The sequence below is a fragment of the Electrophorus electricus genome, chromosome 4, assembly GCF_013358815.1.
Source record: "Electrophorus electricus isolate fEleEle1 chromosome 4, fEleEle1.pri, whole genome shotgun sequence".
Lineage (NCBI taxonomy): Eukaryota > Metazoa > Chordata > Actinopteri > Gymnotiformes > Gymnotidae > Electrophorus > Electrophorus electricus.
Genome location: NC_049538.1, coordinates 26,964,985 through 26,975,034, shown reverse-complemented (window position 1 = coordinate 26,975,034; position 10,050 = coordinate 26,964,985). Strand labels below are relative to the sequence as shown.

At 41.3% G+C, this 10,050-nt stretch overlaps 1 protein-coding gene across 1 annotated transcript; it reads left to right on the top strand.

Moving 5' to 3' along the window:
* The first annotated feature begins 2,818 nt into the window (after positions 1–2,818).
* got2a (glutamic-oxaloacetic transaminase 2a, mitochondrial) lies at positions 2,819–9,302 on the top strand. The gene is made up of 10 exons (XM_027003991.2): positions 2,819–2,947; positions 4,806–4,962; positions 5,201–5,329; positions 5,432–5,491; positions 5,585–5,746; positions 6,566–6,670; positions 6,805–6,955; positions 7,057–7,222; positions 7,439–7,589; positions 7,783–9,302. The coding sequence occupies exons 1-10, from the start codon at positions 2,865–2,867 to the stop codon at positions 7,903–7,905; spliced, it is 1,287 nt and encodes a 428-aa protein (XP_026859792.2). The 5' UTR covers positions 2,819–2,864; the 3' UTR covers positions 7,906–9,302.
* The last annotated feature ends 748 nt before the right edge of the window (positions 9,303–10,050 follow it).

Here is a 10,050-nt window from a genome sequence, read left to right as displayed (position 1 = left end):
AACTCGTGTCCAAACATCTTCTGAGGACCCGTTTACACGACACGAAGCTCAGTAAACTACATGGCACAACGAAGACATATCCAAAAGACACGAGCCATCGTCATTCCTAGCTTCTCAGCTAGTCACACTACTCATGCCTTTCCAACAGCTGCACTAAGCAACCCGGCCAAACACCTGCAGTGCTGAGAGCGAGCTAAAGAGCATGCTGAGGTACGTGCGCGTGAGGCGCAAGCCCAACATGAGCAAACATCACAGTAATGAATTTCACTAGCCTGTTAAATTACAGCACATTAACTGGAGGTATACTGTTTATGACAAATTAGCAGTCCAAAAGCTTATAGTACCACAAAATGATTTTCAGGAAAGTGAAACTGATCATTGTGACAGAGGCGGGGAGGGAGCGTGATACGCGCGCGACTAAAGGACACCTTTATTCTCCATAAGGAATAAAGCTAAGAAAGCATAGTGGCGAGCTGGCTAACATCACAAAAAACAAAACACCAAAAAAAAGAGCAAACACGCTGGTATCAACGACACGAAGGGCGGAGACCGGTGACGCGTAACCTGCAGGTTACAACTCGGCGTGTGCGCTATACGTGCAGCACTGGAGGAGTGTAGCTGTGGGCTTTATATCAGGAAACAAGTAAGCATGCGAACAAGGTACAGGTGCCATCAGTGAATAATCAGATGATTGGAAACAGGGCAGGTGCGCTGCGTGCGTGTGTGTGTGTCCTTTGGGTTTGGGATGTGTATGACAATAACTAAAACTTAAGGTGAAAAGATTTGCAATACTGTTTTCATCTAATTTCATCATATATTTCCATAATTGTTTATTTTGCCCCATTTTGACAGTACAAATATAACTCCACTGTCAGGGGGATTTTATTGATTTTATCAGATAAAGAAAAAAGCATATAATAAATGCATTGTTGATAACGCAACAAAATGTAAAGATTGTGACTATGGCTTGTATTATGGGTGAAACTGCTGTTTCTTTTATTTTGATATTTGTATATGAGTTCTCTTCCCGTCGGTGTTTTCCAGTGTGGGTGGATAATCATACTGCTGAAAAACTAGCACTCTGTAAAGTTCTAGCATACATTGCATGACAAAAAAATTCATTCATGTAGACTTCAGGCTTTTGGAAATGACACTGTAGCTTTATAGTCTCAATCTCCATGCGACTATATCTCCTAGGTACTGGGCAGTTATAATAGTACCAGTATGTCTTAGCACTGCATTTAAGACATAATGGCACTCTTTGACTACACATATAAATAGGGTCCCTTAAATTTCCTTTGTGGCATAATTCCATTCATTTGTGTTACTACTATAATTTGCCCCAATTACCACTGAATTAACTTTTTTTTTTTGGCTTGGCTGAGTGACTCACTGGGAGCTTGGATGATAATGTAAATATACTTTTAATCATCTATGCCCCTTCAACGCAAAAAAAAACTAGGTCAATTCTGCTTCATGAGTTATGATATTATTTATTCAGTTGCCACTCGTCCACGGTAATGCCAGACAGACAAAGGCATGAAAGGAGAGCAGTGAAGAAAAGCTGTTACAAGCTTGATGAACACTAGTGTTTATGGAGCCAAATGCTTTCAGGGGCCATCAAATGCCTTCAGATGAATATGGATTGAAGAATGTGAATAATCCAATTTCTAAACAGTTCTGTTCCCACCTATTCACAATTCCTATTGTGTCAACCTACTACATTCTCACTTGCCTAATCGAAATAGATCTTCTCTTTTTTTGTACAGCATAACTGGCAAAGCATGTAAAACATATCCTGGTTATGGCAGAAACATGTTATGAAAATAAACAGAGTTCACTGAAAGAAAGACCGAGAGCTAAATGGGAACATGGGAATGAAACGCGCAAAAATTACCTTCCCAAAGAACCGATGTGTCTCATTTACATGTCAAAACGTTCACACATTGTATTTTACAGCCTTGAATTTATACGAATAATATAAAATATGTATATACATATGTAACGTAGTACATACACGATATATTATAAAGATGTGCATTTATTCTCAGTCCAGTTTGCTACAGTGAGAATAAACTCAATGTGTTCATCAAGGGGGTGAGGAGGCTACCGAGGCAGAGTACATTCCATATGCGTGTCATACTCACGTTTATGCAGTAACATTGCCACCTTGTGGCTGTTTTATGTTATTGCAGTAGCTGGTTTACAAAAACAAAACAACAACAAAAAAAACGGTCTTGACGTTTGGCATAGAATAGCACAAACGAGAAATGCTATTTCATTAGCCAAAACAAACTCCCTGACTTATTGAAATTGAAGCTACAATTAAGCAAGAGTCGTGGACGGCAAAAAGTAAACTAATATGCCATATTTATCTAAACTCTTAAGGAGTGAATGCAGAAATAAGTTGTATTGGATATGTTGGATATAAACGTATCCGGGATCTAAACAGGGCTGTGCACCCACACTATAAGATACTGAAGCAGAAGGTTATAGACATGTTGGCCTCCGACAATTCAGAGTGAATCACAATGCAGAGAAAGTCATTTTCAAGGTTTGTGGCATTAATACAGTTAAACACTTAAAACATTCTTTTTGCCTAGATTCTGTTAATCTTCGTATTGTTCTTTTAATAACTGGTCCGGTTAAGGAAGACAACTAGCTAGTAGCACATTAAAGTTACATTTATTACTACTGATAAAATGATTAATAATGATTTGTCGTTAGCAGACTTCAGACACCCGGCGCTGCAGTACCGCCAGCCTCCACAGCCCTAGGCGGCGCTGTTCCAAACCAACATAACTGTTTACGACGCTGCTGCAGCAGACCTCTTGCCCACGGTTCAGGCGGACACGGTTGCAGCAATGGCCCTGCTAAAGTCGAGCAAAATTATCGCAACAGTTGGCGCTTATACCCCAGCTTTGGGAGTGCTACCACTCCGCGCAAGGTAAAGAGGTGTTTAAAAAAAAATAATGTTACTAGAAAATGGAGGCTGGTGTCGGATTAGCAACGCAGCAGCAGACTAACAATCTGGTGGTTTAGCGGAGTTAGCTAGCTAAAATAGCTAGGTTACCTAGTTACTATCACCTTGACAGTAATCACATTTCATTGCATTGGTTAACTGCGTGTTAAGTGGCGGCTATCGGTAACGTGCAACCTGCCTTATTATCTCTATTATTACGAACAAAAAATGGCAAAAACGATCCAGCTAGCAAGTCCACCCAAAAGCTTTATCAGATAGCTGCCCAGCTAGCTAGCATGTGTGGTTGTTTCAAGGTTGTTCGTGTCTTGGGATGGTTAGGATACCCTGGTTGCTCAGTTAAGGTGCCCCAATAATATTTTGCACAACTGCAAGCAAACGGCTTGCAAAGTCTGAAGAGAATCATACCTAGTTAGCTCGATAGCTATTCGTGATGCTGTAGCCCGGGTAGTTTGTAATTATTGGCAACTCGTTGGCTAACTTTCCCAGTTTACTTTCCTACCGGCAGTTTAAGATCTTCGTTTTTCTTTGTATTGTATTGTGGGTGATGAGTGCGAGATGATATTTAATGTGATTTTATACTCGCCTAAAGGAATTGCATTCTGACTGGGTAGGAAAGCTTTGGGTTATTGTCACTCGTTAGAAAAGTTTGCGCTAACGTCCTTTTATTTTAATCACTAGTGTACGATTACTATCAGAATCGGCCGAATTTTCATTTTTAGTAACAGACCATCCTGGAGACAAGTTTCGCCCTTACTCAATCACAGGTAACGACATTCGTCGTAGATGATAGGTTGTTTTTGGCTATGGGGTAATAGACGATTCCATGAATTGCGGTACACTGTCAAACAGATGTTAACGTTTTGATGCGGCGCCACCACGCGGCGAAGTCCTGCTTTATGTGTGTAGATAGCCTGTCCTGGGGCGTGTCTTCGGGTGGGTCGTGATTGGCTGTGGTCAAGAGGGTGGAAACTGGAAACCACATGTCATTGGTTCGCCTCGCCCATGACTCTGCCTGTTCTGAGTGGCAAGTGGTGAAACTTTTGAACCTTCAGGCCTTTGTCTAATTTTGGACTGCGCAATTGTCACGTATACTTAAATATGAAAGAATAGATGAGCTATGTCATGAATTTAATTTTAGACTAAATATGGATTGTCTTTTTAAACGATTTTAGCCAATTGCTTTGAAAGAAGGATGATGCATGGTTTTACCCCTTATGAGGCTTGCTTAAGCCCTGCAGTTCTCCCATGACTCTGAGTAAATGTCATTAATGGTAGTATCAGTGTTTCACAAGGAGGACAGAGCTCTTACTAAAGCCTACTTTAGCAAGGAGAATTGTTGAATTATTTTATAAGCACTTCATATCACAGTAGTAGCCAGTTTTGGGGGTTAGGCCACAAATGAAGCTAAATTGCCATGTTCAGGTGATGGCAAGTCATAGTAAAAAGCGACCTGAGCCTGTTCTGGGCAAGCACTCCAGATGACCACAGTACCAGGGTGCATGAGGGGTTAGGGTTAGGGTTATATTTAAAGACGTTCAACCTTAGTCTGTGGCACTGTTTCAGATTCTTCAGGGATCACGGTCATTGAAATGGCACAAGAGTATTTCAGTTCAGCATGACTCTGAGTGTTGTGGAACAAGTGTTTGACCTTTTCATTACCCCTTGCTGATGGATAGCCATAGGCTGTAATCTAGTTAATGAAATGTAGTATTTTTCTAAGAAGTTTGGCCTATTGTATTTTTAAATATCATTTGGCTAACATTTTGATCTACTCAGTAAGCATTCTTTTACAGTGCTATGCTACCCTGCTTCTGTGTTGCAGCTCATGGTGGTCAGAAGTACAGATGGGCCCTCCCGACCCCATCCTGGGGGTGACGGAGGCTTTCAAGCGTGATACCAACCCCAAGAAGATGAATCTTGGAGTGGGGGCTTATCGTGACGATAATGGCAAGCCCTACGTGCTCAGCTGCGTTCGCAAGGTGTAACCTATTCTGCTCATTTTTGATGACTCGAATGCCCTTTAGCTTTTCTCATTATTAGATATTCTTTTCTGTTAGTACCCAGCTACTGATTAAAACTTATTATTCCATGTTTTATTGGATACCTGCCGTATTAATTATAATCACGTATGCTTTGAAAAAGCTTCTCTGTTCTCATCCCAGTATTGAGAGAGAAACTTTGAAGAGATGACTTATTGTAAATTCTGGGTGTGCTCAGGCTGAGGCTCAGATTGCTGCTAAAAAGCTGGATAAAGAGTATCTTCCCATTGGAGGACTTGCAGAATTTAACAAGGCCTGTGCTCAGCTGGCTCTTGGATCTGACAATGAAGTCCTCAAGAGTGGCAGAGTAAGGGGAAGATCCATAGACCTATGCTGTTTTAAAAGAGAAGCTGACTCCAAGGGAAGACATTTTTGTCTTACCATTCTATTCTTTCCCGCCCACACACAGAGCATCACCGTGCAGTCCATTTCGGGGACCGGATCTCTGCGGGTTGGGGCCAACTTCCTGGTTGGTAATTTGTGATTTAGTTCTGGCTTAGAGGACTACACATACAAGAACCACTGTCCTTCTCTTAGTTGTTCTCTCTTGTGTATGAAACAGTCCCGGTTCCACACTGCAACCCGTGATGTGTACCTGCCTAAGCCCTCCTGGGGCAACCACACGCCCATCTTCAGGGACGCAGGCATGCAGCTGAAGGCTTATACATACTATGATCCAAAGACCTGTGGCTTTGACTTCAAGGGAGCCCTGCATGACATCTCAGTGAGTTGCAAGATCATTTTGAGGGCATTTGTTTGTATTCTGTGGCATTTGCTTCACAAAAACTCAGATGTAGGCGACAAGGTTTATTAGTTATTTGATGCAGAGTAGTGAGAGTACAAACAATAAGTTCAGTCTTGGAACAGAGCATCCAGAACCAGCTCTGTCATATTTGTGCACTTTCACAGGTCCACCCAGGGCTACTCAGTACACTCTGTTGATGCATAAGCTGTCTTTTTTAGATTAGATGGATTTTGTTCTACATTTCTAAGGAAAACAGGAATGGATGTGCCTCTACTGAATGGCATGGGGCAGTGCAACATGTATGCTTGACTATCCTCCTGTTACATGCTAGGGGTAAATGCTGATGAAACGGACACAAAAGCAGATCAAGTCTATATTTATCAGAGCCTTAAAAAAAGCTTTTAACACTTAAATACTTTTTTCACAGACAGGATGAAATCTGAACTTGCAGGACAAATTCCACTAATGCCAAATAACATTCTTAATGTAACATTTTGTTTATATAATTTTTGACGTCTGGTCTATGTCCAAGGGACGTTTGTGCATCTGTTTCTATCAATGCTTCTAATGCTGGGGGGGAAAAAAATATAGTAAATACTTGTGCCACAGTTCCGTTTTCTTACCCAAATGTTAGTATTGATGCATTTAATCAGTAACACTTCGAGTCTAACTGATGTGACACACTAACTTCAGTAAGAGCAACGTGTTAAATGTACTCATCCCAGCCGATGGAGGCTAACGGGGGAACATAGAAAGAAACTTGCTGAGGGATTTGCATACCTGATTTATCTCCCTCAGAAAATCCCAGAGAAGAGCATCATTGTACTACACGCATGTGCTCACAACCCCACAGGAGTGGACCCCCGGCCAGAGCAGTGGAAGGAGATGTCTGCTGTTATTAAGGTACCAAACTGTACAGTTATGGAAACTGTATCTGAAAAAAACAGTAATAAAATATTAAGCTTTCTGCCTTCAGAATTCCAAAAAATGAATGCAGTAACAGGCGCGGAAGTAACACGCATCGTTCTGTCCAACAGAAAAGAAATCTGCTGGTGTTCTTTGACATGGCCTACCAGGGTTTTGCTAGTGGGGACATCGACCGAGACGCGTGGGCTGTGCGCCACTTCATTGAACAAGGCCACAACGTTGTTCTCTCCCAGTCCTTTGCTAAGAACATGGGTCTGTATGGTGAGTGCCACTCAGTGTAACGTGTTCAAGCCAAGCTGGGATGGCTAGCGTTCAGTAAGGAGCAGGAGGGGCAGTGAGTTAAGGTAGGCGTGTGTGGGCAGGTGAACGTGTGGGCGGCTTCACTATGGTGTGTAAGGATGCGGAGGAGGCCAAGCGTGTGGAGTCACAGCTGAAGATCCTCATTCGTCCCATCTACTCCAACCCTCCGATGAACGGAGCTCGCATCGCAGCGACCATCCTCAACACGCCCGAACTCTACAAGGAGTGGTTAGTCTCCCAGTGATGTTTCACATAATAGTTTGTTTCTAATTTATACTTTAAAAAGGGTGAAAGTTTGTAGGAGCCAGTTAGCATCATGCTAAGTTGGTCCTGTTAATTTTCATTAACATGTTGGCTGGAAGTGTCCCTTGGACTAGTCACTGAACAAAATGTCTTAAGCGATGGCAGCAGTGGGTACAGCAGTGACAGGTATGATTTTGTTAGGCTTGTGGAGGTGAAAAGCATGGCTGACCGCATCATTAAGATGAGAGACCTGCTCGTATCAAACCTTAAAAAGGAGGGATCCACTCACAACTGGCAACACGTTACTGACCAGATCGGAATGTTCTGCTTTACTGGCCTCAACCCTGAGCAGGTGAGTCCCACCAGGGACATCCCCACCACCTGTGGATTGGTCACTTCCAGTGAGAGGAAGCTACATGCACTTGTGGTGTGGAGTTGTTCGTACACTCTCTGCTTATTTTGCCTATGATTCTGTGTATAACGTTTAAGTGACCTTTTAGTTTTAAAAGGGCTCTATATAAATGTATTATCTATCTCTTTGGCAGGTGGAGCGTCTGACTAAAGATTACTCTGTCTACATGACAAAGGATGGCCGTATCTCTGTGGCAGGGGTAACTTCAGGAAACGTCGAATACCTGGCACATGCAGTCCACGCAGTCACCAAGTGAAGTCTCTGCCCCCCTAGCGGAAGTATACTGTAGTAGCAGCAGACGTGGGATGTTGGAGTTGCACAGGGCGATGTAGTTCACAACTTGCTCTCCTTTCACAGCAGGGGTAGAAATTAAGTCTATACTGTCAGCTCATTTTGTTGGTGTAATTTTTGTTCACCTGTCAGAACCCAAGAAAACTTTGAAAATAGGAAGCACTACACCAATCATGCTTTTGAAAAAACGTATTGTAATTATGTAACTGTCACACACAAGAGAAGTTTCCCAAAAAGCATAGCTTAATAATGGCTAATTTTCTCGGCTTGAAAAGTTAACTATACCAATATTTTGAATCCAAAGACAATATGGGGAAACTACGTTAAGACCAACACAATACTTTTAGTTCCCTGAATGCTATTACTGATTTTGTATTATTTTGCACTAGAAGTATTGAAACTGTTGTGTCCCTTTTGAGCCAACATTACAACCAAATACTTTGTTTGTTTAGACACTGGTGTTCTTTGATCCAGCAGTGGTTAATTATGCAATACCAACGAAGCAAAGGCACTTTTCAGGAGACTGTGTGCCTGTCATGACTGTGGAGCAGGCATGACCAGTTGGCCACAGAGGGGTTTTTGGGTTTTTTTGGGACATGCTTTTGTGGTGTGCACTTTATTGAAACATCAAAGCACTGTTTTATCTCTTATGGCTCCATTAAGTTTGCTAAACCGTTGAAAGTAATCCTTCATTCAGAGGACCAGGGTGAAACTTGGCCTGCATTTTTCACCTTTGCCCAAAGATCCCTCTGTTTATTCAGTGAGTGAAATAATGACCCTTAATCAAGTCTACTTGTAAATACTTTACTTTTAGTCTAGTGTTTTAACATCAGCACATATTGAGGACAAAGAAACAAACATCTAATGATTATTCAGTTCTTCATTTTTGGGTGGGAAAAATCCCTTTCGTGTTCATTATGTGAATATAAAAGTTGCTTCTAGTGTGCTTGGTCACCTTTTTGCTCAAATTTGCTATCCAGTTGTAAGGAATGATATAGTGACACCGATGAGTCCTAGACCATTATGTTTAAAAAGTGTCCTCAGAGGATTATTGTTTTCTGTGTTAAGTCTAATGTAAGGAAAATGTATGTCGGTGGCCCCTGCCCAGTACCTGAACAGTCTATCTTTACTTTAGGGTATTTTTGTCTTCTCTCATGGTTGAATGCATAATTTGTTTAATTTCCAGCAAAGAAACTATTTATAATGACAGTGTGTTCAAATAATTTTAAAAATTCCAAAAGCAGACTACTAATGTCAGTTTTTCCAGTTTTTCTCATTACAGATATAGACCATCTCAACAAAATGTCAAAAGACTTGTACCTTATTCAGTTAAATCAATAAATGTGAGCTCAACAATTCTTAGTACTTTGCAGATTTTCTGTTTTAAAGTGATAAATATTTTGGTATGATTTGGGGGTGTTATATCCATGATCGGGGGTGGTTGGGGCCAGTGGGCACCTAATCAGTGGCAACAGTTGTACATTTACAAAATTTGTGGCATACAGCAAAAAAGCCCACAAAATGTTGTGCTACACATTCATGAGTTCTTTGGTGATTTGCTTGTGTGTGTGTGTGTGTGTGTGTGTGTGTGTGTGTGTGTGTGTGTGTGTGTGTGTGTGTGTGTGTGTGTGTGTGACAGTGACAACAGTAGAAGAACTCTTCTTGGTGCTATATAGAACCATATACAACACATTTTCCAATCTGAAGAGCCAATTCACCATACAAAGACCCACATAAGCATGAAATTGTTATATACAGAACTCGCGGTTCTAAATAGAGCCATTTCATTTATTAAAGGACCATTTTTAAGAGTGAGTTCAAAACCCCAGTAAAATAGGCCAAAACTGATATATACCAGAAAGCTTATAGTCTACAATACCCATTTCATAATCTCAGTATTCTCTTTGACAAATGAACGTACGCTAGGTTAACGAGTTCCTCTCGTACAAAGCTACCGCCCCACCTGCACTTGAAAGCAGCGTTATTACGTACTGCATACACTTTGGTCCAGAAACTCCCAAAACTGTCACATTCAAATTAAATTGCAGCCCCACGTACACTTGAAAGCAGCGTTATTACGTATACTATCTACTTTTTCTTACTAAAAAAA